This window comes from Prionailurus bengalensis, chromosome B3 (genome assembly GCF_016509475.1).
Source record: "Prionailurus bengalensis isolate Pbe53 chromosome B3, Fcat_Pben_1.1_paternal_pri, whole genome shotgun sequence".
In the NCBI taxonomy this organism is placed as follows: domain Eukaryota; kingdom Metazoa; phylum Chordata; class Mammalia; order Carnivora; family Felidae; genus Prionailurus; species Prionailurus bengalensis.
This window is the reverse complement of record NC_057355.1, coordinates 73153110-73175366: the sequence shown is the minus strand read 5'-3', so window position 1 is coordinate 73175366 and position 22257 is coordinate 73153110. Positions and strand designations below refer to the sequence as shown.

Genomic DNA, 22257 nt, shown 5'->3' with positions numbered 1-22257 from the left:
ATATGAAGTATGATTTTGTTTTAAAAAATAACACTTATTTTTAAAAATAAGGGAAGAGAGACTGCTGAGAATTTCAGACAAGATGAGGACTGGAAACCAACCACTGGTTTTATCAATATCAAAGCCACGGACATGAAAGCAAGAGTTTCTCTTGGAGTGATGCTAACAGAGGCCAGATTCAAGTGGAGGTGAAGAATTGGCATTGAGGAAATGGACGTAGTCAGTACGAACAATTCTTTCCATTAAGTTGGTTATTAAGGAGAAGAGAAATGTAGAAATGTGGCTGGTGGAGATGTGGCCTTCAAGAAAACTATATTAAAATGGGAAAGATATGGGGCGCCTGGGTGGTTCAGTCAGTTGAATGCCTGACTTTTGATTTTGGCTCATGATCTCAGGGTCCTGGAGTTTGAGCTCCGCGTGGGGCCCAGTGCTGCCATTGAGGAGCCTGCTTGGGATTCTCTCTCCCTCTCTCTGCCCCTCCCCTGCTCATACACATGCACTTTCCCTCTCTCACTCTCTCTCTATCTCTCAATAAATAAACTTAAAGAAACTAAAAGGAAAAGCTTCGCTAATAGAGATTGACCAAATAAATTATTATAAGAGAATATAAAACTTTTTTTTTTTAATTTGGGGGAAGAGTGTGTATTCCTGGACAGGTTCTTTTCAAGTGACCCAAGACTGGAAACCAAGGCCATCCATATCACAGCTGTCCCTTCTGTATCCATGTGAGGGAAGCTTCAGGCTGTTATAAAGAGCAGACAGACCCAGGAACACACAAAGGGGACTGTCCAGGATACCAGGACAGAATGAACAGTCATCTGTGCCATCTGGCTACATCAAGAGATTTTGTTCTCCATAGGACCACTTGGAAAGGCTGTGAGTTCTAAGTAGGTACTTCTTCGAGGAAGAAAACCAACAGAGATGTGTTGATGTCCAGAGCTCAACTGCAGGTTTCTGGTTCAGGCTGCAGGTGCCTGGGAGCACGGTGTCTCCACAGCACAGAGTGGCTGAATCTTCAGGTTTAGAGGCTGTGATGTGCAGAGAACTTCCCTGCTTTAATACTGTGGCTTTTAATCTTTCTTTCGGCTTTTCCTCGCTAACTGAATACAGGAGGAAGAGGAGTTCAGGGCCTTTCCCAGGATTCTGCCTAAGCCACTGGAGCCCTGTAAACAAGCTGACCGTGTAACTGCAGTTGAGGCTGACACTGTCTCCCTCCCGAAGTCTCAAGGTCTGAGGGCTCTGCTTCACCCGGTCTTCTCCACACAACCCTGTTCAGGAAAACAAAATCAGAAGCGATGCAATGCCTTTGGTACAGTAGTTTTGAAAAATTCCGACAACACACCTGTGTGAGCTAAGACTGAACCCCTATCGCTTCCCCCCGGCTTTGGATAAACGTGTCCCTGTGGTTCTCGCCTCTTGCCCTCCAACTTACAGCCAAGCTGAAGCCACAAAACTATGAATGCACACTCCAGCACGTTCCCCATCCTGACATCTATCTGAGTCTTGGTACAATCCGTAACGATTCCAAACCTTCTCTGAGGTGCTGTCTCTGGGTCTTGGCTCTTGTTCTCTGATGCAGGAGAGAGCCTTTCTGTTGGTGGCTTAGCCAATCAAAACTCAGTTTCATGCTTTTGAAGTTTCAAGAATTCAGGAAATGAGAAGAATGGAACCACCGCCGCCTCCTGGTCACAGACAGAATCTTACAGTACCCGCCTCATACTGCCCTACAAAGAAAAGATTGACGGAAAGATTATATTCAACGGGCATAGTGTCTATGAGGCTCAACATTATAGTCAGAAAAGCCATCTCTTGGGGCGCCTGGGTGGCGCAGTCGGTTAAGCGTCCGACTTCAGCCAGGTCACGATCTCGCGGCCCGTGAGTTCGAGCCCCGCGTCAGGCTCTGGGCTGATGGCTCAGAGCCTGGAGCCTGTTTCCGATTCTGTGTCTCCCTCTCTCTCTGCCCCTCCCCCGTTCATGCTCTGTCTCTCTCTGTCCCAAAAATAAATAAATGTTGAAAAAAAATTTTTTTTAATAAAAAAAAAAGAAAAGCCATCTCTTATTTACACTTTAAAAAGATTTTTTAATGTTTATTTTTATTTATTTTGAAAGTGAGAGAGAGAGCGTGTGCGTGGGCACACAAGAGTTGGGGAGGGACAGAGAGAGAGGCTGAGAGAGAATCCCGAGCAGGTTTCAGGCTGTCAACACGGAGCCCAACTCAGGGCTTGAACTCAGGAACTGTGAGAACGTGACCTGAGCTGAAACCAAGAATCCAGTGGCTTAACCAACTGAACCACTCAAGACGCTCCTCTTGTTTACACTTTTAATTGTTTCATTGTTTCTTGAATGGCCTTTAAAGCTAAACTGGTACCAGAGGCTATAAAAGAGTTGGTCCTACATGTAACAGATTGTGTTTCTCTTTAACATACACAAGAAACTCAGCAGGTGACACTTTAAAAGGACTAGAGCTGAAAAGAGGGAGATCAAATAGGGTGTAGCTTCATCTGGAAATCCCACTGAATGGAAATAGGGAATATAAGAAATCCACGTCTTCAAATAATTTTATGCCTAGCTACAGGGACCAGGTGTGACCAAAATTCACAGTCACAAACATGGTAGATCTTTGGAGGGTGGGAAGGAAAACGTAACATGGGGAAAAAAGACCTCTCCACTTCTAGACCTCAAAGGGATCAGAAAGTCACTGCGTGTGTGTTGGGAGAGAGTAACTATTATTTATGTACAGCACATTTTATATAAGTAAATAACATACAGTAAAAGTAAGTCTTCCTTCCTCACTTATCTTTCAGTACCACAGTTCATCCATACAGGTGGGTATTCCTACGATACACATGCATTCACTATTTTTAGAAAAACCTATATACTCCATGCCCTGCTTTGTTTATTTTCCTGCTGGAGTCCAGCTCCAGCAGGTCCAGGGGTTCCCGAAGGATGAACAGTGTGGGCGAAAAAATGAAAATAAACTAAAACAAAAATAAAAATGGACACAGACAACAGGAGTGTGTTGGACTGCCCGCTTTATTGTGGCAAACGTGGCATTATATTTGCTAGCAATTTCCTTATAGTGTGCGTCATCTGTGTTTTCTGGCATTGCCTAATTCTAAAATTGTTCCTTTGTGTAATCACCCATTAAGGAATAACATGATTGTTTTCTTGTAATGTTCCCTCTTGCCCTTTGCTTATTGATTAACTTCTCTCATTGTTTTCATTATGTATCTATGTTTATCTACAATCTATAAAGCATCTGCTTTGCTGTTTTCATGAAAGCTCATTTATCTCTCAACACCTCAAGTGGAACAGTTGCAGGGACATGACCTCTTAGTTGTTTCCCTGAACGATTCGTGGCTTGAAGAACAAAAGTGTTCGCCTCTGTCTGAGGTTCCAGGAGGGGGCCAAGAGGGCCTTAGAAACCCATACCTTATACATTCTCAGAGAGACAATGCACCTAGGAACTAATGAACCATTCTGTACCTTAACCAACTAGGTTCAATCATCATCTGGAATGCCTCCTGGGGGCCAAGTGGGCCTAGGGGTTGGAGTGACCTGTGCCCATAGATACACTCCTTAGTTACCAGAGTGGGGCTTTCAAATCCATTTGTTCCTTCCTTGGCTGGGAAACATATGACGCTATCCTTCCTTTAGGTAGAGGAGTCTTCATAGGGGGTGGCAAAGGCTAAATGTAGGGCCGCACAATTTCCTTGTGGAACCTTATTTCTTTCCCCAATGGTTCTTTTCCCAGGGGGCCTGTCGAGGGCAATTCCCCAACAGACAACTCCCCAGGTACTTTTATTAAGGCCAAATTACATAAAAGCGGGAGTACAAGAAGCTTCACTGTCCGTGGGCCGCCCTGCAGTCCCGATCGTCCACCGCCCGGGCCCTGCCATCAGGCTGGTTGGATAGCTCGGCTTCCAGCATTTTCTCCCATGCAAAATGGCTACATAGCATACCCTTGCACAGACAAATCATATTTTACTTAAGCAGTTTTGTATTTTTGCAAGTTTAGATGATTTCCAGTCTTTTACTGTCACAGATTTTGCTGAAATGAATTTCCTCAAAGAGGTTTGCCAGCATGATCCAGTATATCAATAAAAATTATTGAAAGTTATAAAAGCTACGAAAAAAAATCCATGCATCTTTCATTTAGTAAGTATTGCCAAGACGCCTTTAAATAAGCAGTAGTAATTTACATAGTTACAATGTATCAGCATCTGTTTCTCCATTCCCTTGCCAGCACCTTATATAACTAAACTGTTTTATCTTTCTTAATTTAATAAGTGAAAAATGCTAATTCAGAGTACCATCTTTAATTGCTCTATTATTAGTGAAACTGGGATTTTCAAAATAATTTTAAAATCTGTTCGCATGTCTGACTTTGAAAACTCTATTCAAAATTTGTTCCTTCTGAAGTCAGAACAACAGGAATCAAACTCCAGGTCTATAGTTTATTTGCTGTGAGATTTTGAACACGTTTCTTACTGACTCTGTTACTTAGTTTTCTCAACTGAAAAATGGAGAAACAATAGTCATACCTTCTAGAATTGCTGTATCATATGCATTGATATAGATTACATATATGTTTATACAGTTATAAACATATAAAATCAAATAATGGCTAGTGTTAGGATGTCCTTGGAACCACAGTAGAGGGGACAGCCATCTTGCCAGGGCAACCCAACGAAAAGCCCCTAGTAGCTGCCAGAACGAATTGGAGGTCAACCAATCACCAAGCCACAGCACGACCTGATGCGAAAAAGGCCCACCTGGACCTAAACCCGGAACCGCTGCAGCTTAAAAGCTCCACCCCACCACACCTGGGGGCGCCTTCCCTGATCTCGATCTCTCTCTCTCTCTCTCTCTCTCTCTCTCTCTCTCTCTCTCAGTCACGGAACCTCGCCCGAGACCTTAGTTCCCAAATAAAGCCTTCGAGTGCTAAAATTTTTTAGCCTCTGACTCCTCTCTTTACCCTTACGCCTTCAGCCTTACGCCTGACCCTAACATTTGGTGCCGAAACCCGGGGGGAGGTAGTAGCTCGCCTCCCTTGGCTGAGCTCCCTCCTTGCCAAGCCAGAGGCCAACCGCCCTACTCTCAAGCGCCTACAGGAGCCGGTAAGTAGGAGCGACCCCTCCTTCCCTCCTCCAACCACGGCTGACACCCACGAGAGACGTCTCGCAAGTCAGTCTCCATTCCTCCGCACGCCTCAAGGCCCGCTCGCCAATAGGCCCTTATTGCAGCGTGAGGGACGCCTCGCCCTGCCACGCCAATGGCGAGTAACGAGTCTAAACCTCCTCCGTCTCTTATCCCCCCGCCCAATGTCTGTTAAAAAACTTCTGGCTCCTGGGCTTAAAAGGCGAACTTCGTCGTAGCCGACTCACCCGCCTTTGCACTGTAGTCTGGCCTCAGTACAAATTAGATAATGATCCTCAATGGCCTCCCGAGGGGTCTTTACAATACCAAATCTTAACTGATCTGGACAATTTCTGCTAGCGGCTGGGAAAATGGGGAGAAATACCCTACGTCATGGCCTTTTGGGATCTCAGGTCTCGCCCCAACCTATGTTCCTCCTGCCCCTCTGCATGCATGCTCCTTGCCCGCCCACAACCCCCCAACGACGCCACCTCACCAACTTCCCCGATCTCCAACCCCTTAGAGGATCTAGCCCCGCCACCCACCGGCCCTCACCCCCCTCCTTACTCCCAACCCCCAGCTGTCCCGCCCTCGCCTCCCATATCATCCCGAACTCGTGCTCAGGCCCCTCCCAGCAAACAGACCCCAGCAGCCATCTTACCTTCTCCGAGGTGGCAGGACCTGAAGGCCTAGTTCGTGTTCACGTCCCCTTCTCCCTCCAAGACTTATCCGCCATTGAAAAGCAGCTAGGGTCATTCTCGGCTGACCCCACCCAATACACTAAGGAATTCCAATACCTTGCCCAAGCCTACAGTCTCACATGGCATGACATCCATGTAATCCTCACCTCTACCCTCACCCCTGAGGAGAGGGAGCGAATCCAGGCTGCAGCCAGGGAACATGCAGACCAAACCCACATGACCGACCCCGCTATGCCTGTAGGGGCCAATGCTGTCCCCGCGGCCGACCCCAACTGGAACTACCAACTTGCAGGCAATGGTCACTGGCGCCAGGACCAGATGATCCAGTGCCTACTAGCAGGCATGAGGGCAACCTCAAACAAATCAGTAAATTTTAACAAACTTAAAGAAATATACAGGACCCTGATGAAAACCCCGCAGCCTTCCTTAGCCGGCTCACAGAGGCACTTACCCAGTATACAAGACTAGACCCTATCACCCCCCCCCCCCCGGGGCCACAGTATTGGCCACCTATTTTATTTTCCAATCAGCCCCTGATATTCAAAAAAAACTAAAAAAGGCCGAAGATGGTCCTCAAACCCCTATGGCCGACCTGGTAAAGATGGCTTTTAAAGTTTTTAATGGCCGAGAGGAAGCTCAAGAACAACGGCGACAGGCTGGTCTCCAACAAAAGGTACAATTACAGACCCAAGCCTTGGTAGCTGCCCTGAGGCCAGCCACAATAAAGCCCTCTGGACCACGGCCCCCTCCGGGGCCATGCTTTAAATGTGGCCAAGAAGGCCATTGGTCTCGTCAGTGTCCCCATCCCATAAAGCCTACCAGTCCATGCCCATTGTGCCAGCAAATGGGCCATTGGAAATCTGATTGTCCTCACCCAGGGGACGACAGACTCGCAAGGCCCCCACGTGGCGAGGCTTCACCCCGATTGGACTCTGCCTTCCAACTGCTGGAGATGGAGAATGACGAGTGACAAGGCCCAGACTCAGTAACTCCAGTGACCGACGCTGAGCCCAGGGTAAAACTCCAGGTAGCGGATAAGTCCATCTCCTTTCTGTTGGACACGGGGGCTACCTATTCCGTCCTGCCGAGCTATTCCGGCCCCACCACGCCGTCCTCTGTTTCGGTCATGGGCATAAATGGCACCCCCTCCGTTCCCCCATGCACACCGGTACTCACCTGCTGCCTGGATGGCTTCCACTTCTCCCACTCCTTCCTAGTCATCCCCTCCTGCCCCGTCCCCCGTTGGGCCGAGACATCCTCAATAAATTAGAAGCCTCAGCCACCTCCCTATCCGCCTTACAAAGGCAGATCAACTCCCTAGCACAGGTCACTCTACAAAACCGACGAGCCCTAGATCTCCTGACAGCAGAAAAAGGGGGAACATGCCTGTTCCTGAGGGAGGAATGTTGCTACTACCTCAATGAATCAGGCTTAGTTGAAACCAATATAGAACACCTAAAGGAAATCCAAAAAACTCTATCCACCCACCCAGGATCCTCAGACCCCCTAACCTCCTGGTGGCAATCACCCCTCCTAACTTGGCTCCTCACCATAGTCACCCCACTAGTTGCTATCTGTATAATACTTATGCTCTTACCTTGTTTTCTCCGTTTTGTACAAAAACGAATTCATGAAGTTTCCCAGGTGGTCCAGCCATATTCCCGCATTCCAACCTCAGACCCCACATACCATGACGTCGCCCTTACACCCGCAGGAAGCAGCCAGATCAGATCCGTCGCCCGTTATCACCAATAAGAGGTTGGAATGTTAGGATGTCCTTGGAACCACAGCAGAGGGGACGGCCATCTTGCCAGGGCAACCCAACAAAAAGCCCCGAGCAGCGCGCCAGAATGAATTGGAGGTCAACCAATCACCAAGCGACAGTAAGACCTGACACAAAAAAGGCCCACCCAGACCTAAACCCGGAACTTAAAAACCCCACCCCACCACACCTGGGGGCGACTTCCCTGACTTCTTTCTCTCTCTCTCCCTGAGTCACAGAACCTCGCCTGAGACCTTAGTTCCCAAATACAGCCTTTGACTGCTAAAATTTTTTAGCCTCTGACTCCTATCTTTACCCTACCTTACGCCTGAACCTAACAGCTAGAACATAGCAAATAGTTGATTAATATTAGCTATTATTGATGCAATTTTCTTTTGGCGAGTTAATCTACTTACTGATTTTAAAAAGCTCTATATTTTAAAGTTACATTTTCCCTGTTTTTGAATCTTTTTATTCCATTTTGGCATTTGCATTTGGCTTTTTAATGGTGTTTTTCCCATGTAGAAATGTTTGCTTTCATGTGCTCTTATTTATTGCTTACTTATCATTTTGCCTGAAATTTGAAGTTTGAGTCACGCTTAGAAAGTCTTGATTCATGCCAAAATTGTTTTTTAAAAGTCCTGAAATTTTCTATTATGTTTGAATTTTACTATTTTCAGGCTACCTCTTGGGATTACTTTGATCTAGGGAGTAAGGTTACGGGTCAGGTTTTTTTTCAAATGGCTGGTCAATTGCCCCAACATTATCTGCTGATCCATTGTCTTCTACTTGATACAAATTACCTTTGTGGTATAGTAATTTCCCATTCAGAATTTGCTTCTATTTCTGTCTTCTCTCTTCTCCTCCATAGTCTCTCTTGTTCTACATTTGCTAGTACCATTTTTAATTATTCCAGCTTTGTAACATTATTTGATGTGTGATACAGCTTTGACATCACCACAATCCCATTATTCTTCTGTTTCCAAATTGTTTCTGATTTTCTGCATATTTGTCTTCACTTGAATTTTAGAAATAGCATGTCTTGTTTCAAATTTCACAAATAAATATGTAAAAGTTTCATAGTAACATATTATAGACAGTCTCATATTACTACAAAAATAAGAGCTATTGAATTTAGAGAGTAGCTAATAATATTTCAATACTGATATTGAAATTACTAACACTAGAGTAAGGTATCTATGGCAAAACTAGTATTACCTAATTTGTTTGATTCTATGACACTCCATTGGATTTTGTCATTGAAGATGTGTTTACCTTGGTGAGTTACCACCATTTGTGTGAGTTGTCCTCAGACTTGTCCAAACAGCATGCTTTGCTCTCTGTTAGCTACAACCCAGAAAGAAAAGCATCAACTCTCAGATGCACAGCTTTGATGTTGTTACTCCATCCATTCTCTTACATAGTAACCAGAAAATATAAGCTACCCAGAATTTGTAGTACTAACAGTACAACGTTCACTGCTTTTTGGCTTTTTCTTTGCGAATTAGGTAATTTCTTTTTTTTTTTTTTTATTTAAAATTTTTTTTCAACGTTTATTTATTTTTTGGGGGACAGAGAGAGACAGAGCATGAACGGGGGAGGGGCAGAGAGAGAGGGAGACACAGAATCAGAAACAGGCTCCAGGCTCTGAGCCATCAGCCCAGAGCCTGACGCGGGGCTCGAACTCACGGACCGTGACATCATGACCTGGCTGAAGTCGGACGCTTAACCGACTGCGCCACCCAGGCGCCCCAGCAAATTAGGTAATTTCTCAGTGATCTAAAAATCATTGTGCTAACTTGTATACTATTTATTATTTACTGATATGATTTATTCTAGCCACACTTAGCAAACTCTGACTGCTATAAATCATATTTCACAGGCAGTTTTTCTCTGTCACTGAGTGTGTGTATCTCAGAAAGAAGGTGAGAAAGGTAACTGCAAGATTAGTGCAGGAGCTCTGTGCAGGAAAGGAACTACTAGAATGGAGCAGCTGAATTGGTGATGTGTAACAGAGCCAAAGGAGACAACTCAGTTGTGAGTTTGATGAGAATTTTAACTTTGATGAGTTCAATTTTAAAAATACTTTTAACTTGAAATGATTATAGATTCATGGAAGCTTCAAAAAAACATATAGGGAGTGTTATGCCCAGAATTCGTGATCCCCAAAGACCACTGGGAGCCGAGTCCAATGCAAAAGCAAAAGAGCCTTTATTCGAGCTAGCTCGAGCTCAGTCCCCGCAGCGGTGAGATACCGGAGAGAGAGAGCGAGTTACAAAAGCACAAAGGTTTTATAGAGGTCTAGGGGCAGTTGGTGAGGTAATGGCTGTGGCCTCAGCCGATTGGCTGGGGAAGGGTCGGAGTCCTGTTACGCAGGTTGCTGGGCGTGTTTTGATCAGGAAGTTTGAACGGGTGAGCTGGAGGTTACTCAAGGGGAGGAGGCGCGGTCTGAGGTTTCTGCGATTTTCCCGGAAAAGGGGTCATGTTGGGGACATAGTCACTCAAGGTGGAGAACACAGAACAAGGTGGAGTCCGCCAGCGTAGGCCCGCCCTTTCAGGGAGGTCACACATACTCTTTACCCAGTCTACTCCAATGATACCTAAATCAGGAAACTAACATTGGTACAATCCACAGAGCCTACTTAGATTTCCACAGTATTGTTTGTACTTGTGTGTGTGTGTGTGTGTGTGTGTGTGTGTGTGTGTGTGTGTGTACTGTGCAATTTTATATATGTACAGAGACATGAATTCATGTGTATTATATGTATAGATCCTCTGTCACAATCAAGATGCAAAACCAAAGCTTCCTCATGCTACCCCTTTGTAGCATGGCATCATTAAGCTCTGACAATCACTAATCTATTCTTCATATCTACTATTTTATTTCAATAATGCTGTGTAAATAGAATTGTATAGTCAGAGCATATTGAGATTTTTTTTTTCATTCCACATGAGTACAAAAGCATAAAATCTCTCCAAATTATTGGATATATATATAATCTGTTGGTTCTTTTTTATTTCTGAGTAGTATTCCATGGTATGGATGTGCCACAGTTTGCTTAACCAGTCACTTATTGAAGCACATTTGGGTTCTTTCCAGACTTTGTCTGTTAGAAATAAAGTTGCTATGAATATTCACATACAGGTTTTGTGTGAATATAAACTTTCATTTCTCTAGGATAAGTGCCCAAGTATGCAATTGCTGGATCATATGGTAAGGCATATCTAGTTTTTAAGAAACTACCAAACTATTTTCCAGAGTGCTTTACCATTTTACATCCCCACTTGTGATTTGTAAATGATCCAGTTTCCCCACAGGTTTGTCAGCGTTTGGTATTATCACTAATTTTTATTTTAGCCATTGGGATATGTGTGTAATGATATTTCATTGTGGTTTTATTTGTTTATTGCTTATTTATTTATTTTAAGAGAGGGGAATGGTAGAGAGGAAGGGAGTGGGAGAATCCCACGCAGGCTCCACACAGTCAGTGCAGAGCACAGCATGAGGCTTGATCTCACAAACTGAAAGATCATGACCTGAGCCAAGATCAAGAGTCAGACGCTCAACTGACTGAACAACCTAGGTGCCCTTCATTGTGGTTTTAATTTGCATTTGTCTGATGAATAATCACATTGAACATCTTTTCATGTGCTTATTTGAAAGATAAGCTTATCTTTTCATTTTCTTTACAGGGTCTTTTGCAGAGGGCAAGTTTTTAATTTTGAAGTAGTCCAGTGTGTGTGTGTGTGTGTGTGTGTGTGTGTGTGTGCACGTGCACATGCGTGCATGCGCTTGTGCAATGCTTTTAGTGTCAGATCTAAGAACTTTAGTGTCAGATTTAGCTCCGGGTCATGAAGATTTTCTCCTATGTTTTCTTTTAAAAGGTTTATAGTTTTACTTTTTGTGTTTAAGTCCACAATTCATGTTGAGTTAATTTTTTATAATTGTCTTTAAAGATTTTTTTTTTAAAAAGAGGAATGTGTATTATCTTTGTCTTAAGCTTTACCTATTTGCTGTGATCAGGTAACTAGCTCAAAACAGCACAACCAAAACGTAAGCTGAAGACTTCTTACAGAGGAGTGAGCCTGCAAATTTTTATACTTACTGTGATTTCTCTACCTAAAAAGTAAATTTAAAAACATGGTACCCAAACCAAAATCTTCTCAACTCATCAGTCTCAGGAATGTTTTCTAGTATAGATTTACAAAGTGATTACATCTATGTTATGACAAAGGATGACTGTAATATTTCCTAACATTCACATTTATTTATTTATTTATTTATTTATTTATTTAAAATTTTTAACGTTTATTTATTTTTGAAACAGAAAGAGACAGAGCATGAACGGGGGAGGGTCAGAGAGAGGGAGACACAGAATCTGAAACAGGCTCCAGGCTCTGAGCTGTCAGCACAGAGCCTGACGCGGGGCTTGAACTCACTGACCGTGAGATCATGACCTGAGCTGAAGTCGGCCACCCAACTGACTGAGCCACCCAGGCGCCCCAGACATTCTTTTAAACTTTAAAATTCTCTGAGAAAAATTCCCATCCACCATCTTTAAATCTGAACTTTAAATTGAACTAAAAAGTTAGTTAAGAAAGTTAAATTGAACTTAAATTTTTCTTAAGGGCTAAGAATCCAGGAGCTTTAAAGGATTCTTGACTGAAATAATTCAGGCCTTGGAACTAGAATCAGGAAATTAGAAAAACAGTCTCATTTTCCTTAAGTCTCAGGCTAGGACTTCCAACAATAGGAATATCTACCCAAAAGCTAAGTAAATCAACTAAGTCACTGGACTTGAAGGAAAAGATACAAAGAAGCAGTGCAATCAATGACAATGGTAAAGACACAAGGCAATGGATAGTTTGACCGTATCCAGCTATACATAGGGGCAGCATCTAGTGTATGGCGAAAATCTACTGTGTAAAGGTCATTTAATTTGTGTTTCAGAAATTAGTATTAAATGGAGAAGTGTGGGGGTACAGAGAGAACTCAGTTAACTGATTTTCTTTCAACCTGGATGACCTCGCGCTCTGCCATTATCACCCCTAACTTTACAGGATTCATATCTCCAGCCACAGTAAATACTTGAGGCTCAAATCCTAAGACAAAAATCCTGGAGATCAAATCAGAAAAGATATAAAACTGAGGGATGTCCTCAGTAGCTGAAACCAAGAGGAATCAGCATACATACATGAGGGACATCCAAATTCACAAGAAACTGAATCAGACATAAACCTTATAGTCTCACTCAGGTGATGAAGATGCCTCCATCTATACCAACAATATAGACACCATCTAAATTGCAAACCTGGAAATAGCACCATACAAGGAAAATCTGTAGAAACAGAAAAGGAATCTATGGCACATGCAAACAGAAAGAGTATTCTCATGGTCACGAGGAAAGGGCAAATACAAGAAATAATTGACCCATACTTATCTTACAACATCCAAAGGATTGAAGTTCAGTATCTGTTGATGTTATCAATGTATTCTTCAATCAACAAATACTCAATGTGCAACCACTGTGTGCCAAATACTGTGTAATGATAATACATACAGGTTTCCTGACCCTGTGGAGCTTACAGTTATAGACATATCAGGCATTTTTTAAAAATTTATACATAAATATAGATACAGATGTCAATATGTAGAAGTATATTAGTTACAATGTTTCTTTTTGTCTTGGTCTTTGGAAAAAGCCCTGAATACACAAGAACATGTATAGAGAAACAACAACATGTGCTTGGGGATGCTCACAAAACATATATAAAACCCAGCTTTTAAACTTTCCTTGGCCTATTACCCAGACACATGAGATACATGAGATAAAGATATCTGAGAAAACTGAGAAATTCTCTAAGGAGCTGGAGATCACAGGAGTGAGTCTGTGGTGTTGTGGTATTTCCAGTCTGCTCACAGAGTCTGCAGTGAGCATCACGGAGTTCAGAGGAGTTAGAAATCACGCTAGGTTGCATGACAATTTCTCTCACTTTGCTATGTTTATGTATAGAATGCTGACTATTGTGTTATTTTTACCTGTGTATGTACATGGCCACCAGGTGACATACTTTTTTAATTGAGTAGAAGTAAGAAAAGTATATGTCAACTAACTTGAATTTAAATAAAATCTTGAAAGAAAAAAAAAACTCAGAGAAAGTAGATCGTGAGGCCTGGCACAGAGATATAACTATGTGAGTCATATAGGCATGAATAAAATGTCATATAGAGAGGAGGAAAAACATAAGGAGAGGTGTGGAGTTATTTCTAGAGAAGGTTTTGTAAGCCCTAGGAAAGTGAATGGAATCATTGTTGAAATGTCAGTGAAGTTCTGTTCTCAAGACTGTTGAATGTGATAGCACTATGAGAACAGAACCCTATGATCTCCCAGGAGCCTGTTAGGGAACAGACCCACTGTAACTGTTTAGCAGCCCTTGAAACTGTACATCTTCCCTACAGGCTTTCCCATAAACACCAGATGTGTGTTTGGTCTATGTCTGGAGGCTCCTTGTGTATTCCTCCCATGCTTTAACATTCTTTGATGTTTATGCCTGGCGAACATGAAACAAAGACTATGTGCCGTTTGCTGCTACTGCTGTTTTGCTGCCAGAGGCAGTCCTGCGTGTCCACTCAATCTAAGTGTCTGAGAACTTTCTCTTAAGTGTGAGGCTACAGAGAGGGCTTGGCCCAGGGCTAGCTAACCCTCGAGGACTTCCAACAGCTAGTGACTGGAAGGGAGATGAAAGTGTGCACAGGAGTCAAGGTGGCTCATCAGGGGAAAGGAAAAGAGAGCTTTAAGAGTAAGTGGTCACAACTAATGTGTCAAAAGTTTCTGAGAGGTCAACTATGGGGATACCTGAAAATTTCTGTTGATCTACAACACAGAGGTCATTAGTAGTCTTTTTGAGGGCTTAACTAGTGGAGGAATTCAAGCCAGATCAATCTATACTCTTTAATCCAGAAATTCCAATGGATAAGCGCAATAGCAGTGTATAATTGCATTCACCAAAGAACATGTATAAGAATATTCATGCAGGGCACCTGGGTGGCTCAGCAGGTTGAGCGACTGACTCTTTATTTCAGCTCAGGTCATGATCCCATGGTTCATGGGTTCGAGCTCTGCAGCAGGCTCTGTGCTGACAGTGCTGAGCCTGCTTGGGATCCTCTCTCTCCCTCTCTTTCTGCATCTCCCCTGTTTGTGCGTGCTCTCTCTCTCTCTCTCTCTCTCTCTCTCTCTCTCAAAATAAATAAATACACCTAAAAAAAAAAGAATATTTATGCAACACTGCAAATGAACAGGCAAACAGGCAAAACGAATCTATCTATGGGATTGTGGTTTCCCCGGAAGAGCAGGTAGTGACCAGAAGGGGACATACGGGACGGCCATACATGACAGAGCAGCAGACGTAGCTTCAGTCTCTGGAAGATACTAAATCCTTCAAAGGAAGCCTCCTAAGAGTCCCTTTTACACGAGGACAGATCTGGGCTTTGACGCTACAGGCTGAAGCAACTTTGGCACTACAGGTCAACACAGGGAAGCCATTTAGATTTTGGGTCTTCTGCTTTAATGTAATCATCACAAACCACTTTAAAAAAATCTTTTGTGAAATGTCTACTGCGAGGTAAAGAATTGAAGATAAAGATGCTTTTGATGAATGACACTGTTTGATATGTTCTCTGAGCCAGAGAAATAGCATTTTCCTTAGAGTGAAGCATCCACCTGAAAACCCCCACTGCCTCAGGCACAGCCCCCCGCTTCTTCCTTCCACACCGCCGCTCTCCCTGGTGTCCATAGCTGGGGGATGCCTGAGATCTGAGGTTTTTGTGGGGCTCCCACAGGTGCTGCATCACTGTGGTGTCTCTCAGAGCACAGAAATACACTGCTGAGTCCCTGAGTTGTAATGCTGTGATGGTGAGGCTGATGGATCTGTCTGGTTTCTGGAAGTTCAGAGAATACCGCCCCTCTGTTGCATTCTGTTCACTGTAGGACTCCTGATAAATAAGGAGAATCATTTCCCCACTTGGTGGTTGTTTGTACCAGAATAGATAATAAGTATAACCACTGGCTTCGTATACACAATCCAAGGTCACAGCCTCCTTCTCTGGCATTGAAATTGCAGGTTGGGCTTGAGTTACCTTCTGTGCCATGCTGGCTCCTGCAAAAAGAGAAGAGAGAGTTAGGCTCATTCTCCTGGTAGTGGCCCTAGGGTCTTAGGGAACTCAGGTAGGACTGAGAGTTCTGATTCCCCTGCCCGTTATTCTACTCTCCTAAACCCCAGCAGACAATGATAACCTGTGTCTACCCCTGAACTTGGGACTCGGCACAGCCTGTCTGTGCTTGTGGCTGTCCTTACTAGCCCTACCAAGGCAGATGGAGGCTGTGACTATTCTCAGCAGGCTGGGGAGCAGCATGTTGGAGGCTCTTCCTGTGAGTGAAATGTGCCGTGTTCCATCTCAAATTCAGGTCTAAATGCCTGCCCTGTGCCTCAGAGAGCACACACACACACACACACACACACACACACACACACACAGTGACTAAGCTGTAAGATGCTACCGTGCCAGAACAGGAAATGTAGTTTGCTATCAGTTTGCTTGTGTTGAGCTGTGGCTTTGTTGACATGGTGGGAAAGTCTAACTTGCCTATTAAGTCTTTTTCTAATTTAATTCACAACAATGATATGTATAGGAGTTAAGCTGAATTGTAGGACACTGATGGTAGAACCATTTGCCATATTCAGCCAATGCATCTATGATGGACTGGTAAATCTGAAAAGAAATACAATTTATTATGATTATGGTGACTTCTGAGAGCAAATAGTCATCCATCTTTTTGCGCAGTGTATGCTTCTTTTTGTCCCCAGCCAAAATCTACAGTGAAATATACTCACAGATTTTTCTTCTGGACAAGAAGATAAAACTATTCATTCTCAGTCATCATAACTTTTCTTCTTACACTGCAAGGCATTGGTTTCTGAGGAATTTTCCATTGGATAAAGCTCTTTGTCTGTTTAATGCTACCACAGCAAGTTTCCTGATTGACAAAATTTGGCTAACTGCACATGCCTAATAGCAATCAATAGGAAGTCTGTTAGAAAACTCTTGCTTTGGAGGTGCCTGGGTGGCTCAATCGGTTAAGCATCTGATTTCAGCTAAGGTCACGGTCTTGACTTCGGCTCAGGTCATGATCTCAGGGTTGGTGGTGACAGCTCAGAGCCTGGAGCCTGCTTCAGATTCTGTCTCCCTCTTTCTGCCCCTCTCCCACTTGTTCTCTCTCTCTCTCTCTCTCTCTCCCTCCCTCCCTCCCTCTCTCTCTCTCTCTCTTTCTCTCTCTCTCAAAAATAAATATTTTTTTTAAAAAGAAAAAAAAAGAAAAATCTTGCTTTTGAATATTGCTCCCTCCAGTCATAATAAGGTCAAATTCACCAGGTCATGCATTCTTATTTTCTTATATCAAAAGTGTAGCCTTTCAAAAATTGCAAATATCACTTCTCTCTGTTGCAGCAGCTGTGGCTCAGAGGCTCTCACTGGACTCAGTCCCTCAATAGCTTCATGACTTAGCAACACGGAAGTTGGTGTCTGATTTGCTTGGCATCAATGTGCTGATTTATGACTGTGATTCAGTTGACTGCAGCTTTTAATTGCCTATTTATTTTCTCATCCCTAAGTGAATATATCAATTTACTGGCATCTAACGTCCATGTTATATAATGAGAAAACAGAATTTTTTAGAAGTCCAGGATGGTTCAACTATCAGAAAAATGTTGTCTCTAAGAGGCGGGATTTGACTGGAAAGAGGCACGAGGGGACTTCTGAGGTGAAGGATAATTTCAAGACACACTGAACAGAACATGTAAGATCTTGCATTTCCTTGTAGAAAAAATGATACCTCAATAAAAAAGTGAACCACAATAAAATAAAATATACAGAGAAAATTAATTCGTCCAGCTTTCTGTAGGTGTTGCAGAAATTTATTTATACTTTTTAATTGCTACGGAAGAGCTGTAGTCTGCTGTGATCACAGCCCAATTCCAACCCTTCTGACAACCACTCGAGACCAGGAAGCAACAAAGACTAGCGGGACATTAATATGCTGAGAGGCTAAATATACACAAAAGAAATGATTAAACAAAATGGAATACCATGCAGCTCTCAGAATCAAGGTCCACACAGCTACACATAATTATACAAATAAATCTCGCAAAGGTAAGATTGTCTAAAAGAAACCAGCTACGAAAGTACATGCTAAATGATTCCGTTTACATACAGTACAAAAGCAGAGAAAACTATTCTGTGAGCTGATGTCAGCATAGTGATTACTGGGGGTGGTAGACACAGGAAGCAGGGACAAGAGTGGCCTGGCACAGGGGTAATGTCCTGCTTTTCAACGTGGGTGCTGGCTCCAATATGTGGCAGTTCATCTAGCTCTGTAATTATTCAGGTCCACATTCTCTGCCTGTAAGTTATTTTATTTATTTTGGTTCCTTTTTATTGAAGTATAATTTATCTGCAATACAATGCATGGTCCCTATATGTTCATTTCAGTGAGCTTAAGTATTTTATGTACTTGTGTAATCACCACCCAAACAAAATCAAGAACATTTACCTAACCCCAGGAGTCCCCTTGTGACCCTCTCCAGTCAAATCTTCGTCCCCAGAAGGAACCGCTTTCTACTTTTAACTAAGCTTAGTTTTTTCTGTTCTTGAATTTCATGCTAATGGAGTCATACTGCATTTGGCAGGAAGGGTCTGGCTTCTGGCAGTTACCAGAGATTTTAGAGATCCATCCTATTATTGTACATATTGGTAGGTGCTTCGTTCCTTTTGATTGCAGAGTGATATTCCTTATATACCATTAATTATTTACATACTCTCCCGTTTGTGGACATTTTGGGTCGTTTCCAGTTTGTGGTAAATATGAGTACACCTGCTACAAACATGTTTGTGTGTCATTTGTGGGTCTGTATTTTCATTTCTCTTCGGTAAATACCTATTCATGGACTTGGTAGGCCACAGCAGTTTCCCAAAGTGATGGCACCAGTTTCCTTTTTACCAGCAGGGCACGGAAGGTCCAGTTGCTCCATGTATTTGCCGATATTTGAGGTTGTTACCTGATTTGTTGGTAGGCCTTCTAGTGGAGGTGAATGACATCTGAATGTGAATTTAATTAGCATCTCCCTAATGATTAATAGTGTTGAGTGTATTTTATATACTTATTAGTCATCCTATTTAAGTATTTTATTATTGTTTTATCTTTCTATTGTTGGCTTATGAGAGTTCTTTATATTTTCTGGAAACAATCCTTTTCCAAATATTCCTTTCTAGCATACTTCTGCCTAGACTTTAGATTGCTTATTGATTTTCTTTCTTTCTTTTTTTAATGTTTATTTATTTTTGAGAGAGACAGAGCGTGAGCAAGGGAGGGGCAGAGAAAGAGGGAGATACAGAATCTGAAGCAGGCTCCGGGCTCGAACTCAGGAAATGTGAGTTCATGACCTGAGCCAAAGTTGGACAGTTAACCAGGTGAGCCACCCAGGTGCCCCAAGATTGCTTATTGGTTTTCTTAAAATTGTTTTTTGTTGAGTAGAAATCTTAAATGTTGCTCATGTCCTATTTATTAATTTTCTTTTATGGTTAGTATATTTTGTACCATGTCAAGAACTCTCTTCCTACTCTGAGGTCTCAAAGATATTCTCTACTGTTTTGGGCTATTTTTAGTAGTAGCATCTGAAATTAAATTAAGCATCTTAATTTATCCTAGCTTGATTTCAAATAATATTATTTCCCTTTATGAAGAAAATGTTTTTTATTGCATCTGGATATGCTGTAATACCACAACACATTGTTTTTATGTTGCCTTAAAGAAACAGTGGCTTTTTAAAGTAAGTGAAGTTATTAAAATTACTAACAAAACTTAAAAATGTCCACTCAGGCATCTACCCTTTCTGGTATTCTTTGTGTCTTTTTGTGAATCTGAGTTTCCATGTGATATTATTTCCTGATAGCATGAAGACTTTCAGCATCTCTTGTACTGCAAGTCAGGTGGAGACAAATAATCTTTGATTTTGTCTCTTTGAAAATATATTTAGGGGCACCTGGGCGGGTCAGTCAGTTAAGTGTCCGACTTAAGCTCAGGTCATGATCTTATGGTTTGTGAACTCAAGCCCCGCATTGGGCTCTGTGCCGACAGCTCAGAGACTGGAACCTGCTTCGGATTCTGTGTCTCCCTCTCTCTCTGCCCCTTACCCACTCGTGCTTTGCCTCTCTTCCTCTCTCAAAAAAAGTAAATCAACATTACAAAAAAATTTTTAAAGAAAATATATTTATATTGCTTTTATTTAAGGGTATTTTGGCAAGTGATGGAATTCTAGGTGGTCATATTTTTTTCTTTCAGTATTTTGAAAGTGTTTTATTGTCTTCTTCTTACTACTGTTTTTGGTAGTAAGTCAGTTATCATTTGTATTTTTATTCCTGCGTGCATGTAGTGTGGCTATCTTTTTCCTTTGACTGCTTTTTAAAATTTTTTAAATTAAGTTTATGTATTTACTTAGAGAGAGAGAGAGAGAGCAATCTGGGGAGGGACAGAGAGAGGGAGAGAGGAAGAATCCCAAGCAGGCTCCACACTGCCAGTGTGGAGACTGATGTAGGGCTTGAACTTACAAACTCTGAGATTGTAACCCGAACCAAAATCTAGAGTTGGATACTTAACTGACTAAGCCACCCAGGAGCCCTTTCCTTGGACCACTTTTTAAAAGCTGATCTTTATTTAATTTTTTTTTTTTTTCAGAATTTTGACTGTGACGTGCCTAGATGGGGCCTCCTTTGTGTTTATCATCCTTGGGATTCTCTGAACTTGTTTAATCTGTCCATTAAGAATTTTCTTCAAATGTGAAAGTTCTCAGCCATTATCTCTTTTTGTGTGTATATATAAATATATGTGCATGTGTGTGTGTGTGTATATACACCATATATATATATATATATATATATATATATATCCATTTTTCCCCTTCCTTATGGGAATTTTCAATCATTAATATGTTAGACCATTTGCTATTGTCCCTCAGATCTCAAAAACTTGTTCTGTTTGTTTATTCTTACCATTTTACCTTTTATTGAAGTTGACCTGCCTTCAGCTTCACTGAGCTTTTCCTCTATTATCACCAGGTTTCTCTTTGGCTTATTTTTATCACTTCCTTTACATATATATATATATATATATATATATATATAACATATATATGTTATATATATAAGTTATATGTGTAACTTATATATATAAAAAATTTAATATAATTTTATATATAATTTTTATAAAATTATATATATAATTTATATATATACAAGTTATATATAAGTATATATATATATATGTATATATATAACTTAATTATATAATACATTATATATATAAGTTCCCTAATCTCTCCTAAACTTCTACATCTCGGCATGCATATTGTTTACATTTTCTGTTAAGTCCTTTGGCATTTTTACCATAGTATTTTGTAGTACATGTCTGACAATTCCAACACCTGGGTCGTCTTTTTGTGTCTGCTTCTATTAACTGTTATCTTTTTGACCATGGGTCACATTATTGTTTGTTTATATGTTTATTTGCTGCTTCTTTGGGTATCTCATAATATTTTATTATATTCCAGGTGATTTATATAAACTAGAAATAGAAACTGAAATAAATAAAATTTCTCCCCCCAAATTCATGCCCTTCTTCTTCCTGCTGTTAAGGTGTATGTGTGGTAGGGGTAGAGTCTGAATCAATCTGATTTATGGTTCAGAGTCTTAAAGAAAATAGAATCCAACTTATGTTTGAAAACTTTTGTAGCTTCAGGTTTGGTATTTGTTGCAGCATTAGTTTCATTCAGGGTAAGGTCAGGACTTTCCATCAAAGGGTTTGGTATCAGCACACTGGAAAAATTCCAGATATCTCTTCATGCTTTCCTACCAGATCTGCCTACTTTCTCACCTATTGGAAGTCTCTCTCTTGCTTTATAGTCTGGGGGCCTGCTTTTGAGTCACCAGGGAGTTCTTTATGTTTGTTTGTTTGTTTGTTTGTTTACTTATTTTGAGATGGGGAGGGGCAGAAAGAGAAGGGGAGAGAGAGGGAGAATCCTAAGCAGGCGCTGCACTGACAGTGCAGAGCTCAATGCTGCATTCAGTCATGGCCTGAAGTCAGATGCTTAACTGACTGAGCCACCCAGGTGCCCCTAGGGACTTCTTACTGATTCCCAGCCCTGGACTTGGCTTTTTGCTCCCTGAGCAAATTCTTTCTCCCCTGCTGCCTGTTCCAGTCTTCAGAGAGCTCTTGATCTATACTATATAAAAGCCCAAAATGTCTCAGAGGATTTTCTCCCCACTCTCAGCTTTTTCCCATGGCTTCAGCATGTTACCTATGCACCCTGTGAAGACCCATGGAGAAGGATTGGTGGATGGGTGTACACTTAGCAGTAGCTGGGGCTCTTCAGAATTCTGATATGTCTTAGCAGCCACCACATGGCCCTTAGAGGTTCCTTAAACATTTGATTAATTTCCCCTTGTCCCTCTCTATAAAAGATTCCTTCTTTTTTTTTTTTAATTTTTTTTTCAACGTTTATTTATTTTTGGGACAGAGAGAGACAGAGCATGAACGGGAGAGGGGC

General features: G+C 41.9%; 2 gene segments (V, D, J or C); both read right to left on the bottom strand.

The window, feature by feature from the left end:
* Window positions 1–487: 487 nt before the first annotated feature.
* LOC122468850 lies at window positions 488–1798 on the bottom strand. The segment is given in 2 exon segments: window positions 488–1268; window positions 1531–1798. Coding segments are annotated over 2 exon segments (534 nt in total).
* Window positions 1799–12854: 11056 nt separating this feature from the next.
* Window positions 12855–16074, bottom strand: LOC122468076. The segment is given in 3 exon segments: window positions 12855–12914; window positions 15338–15759; window positions 15967–16074. Coding segments are annotated over 3 exon segments (531 nt in total).
* Window positions 16075–22257: the final 6183 nt, after the last annotated feature.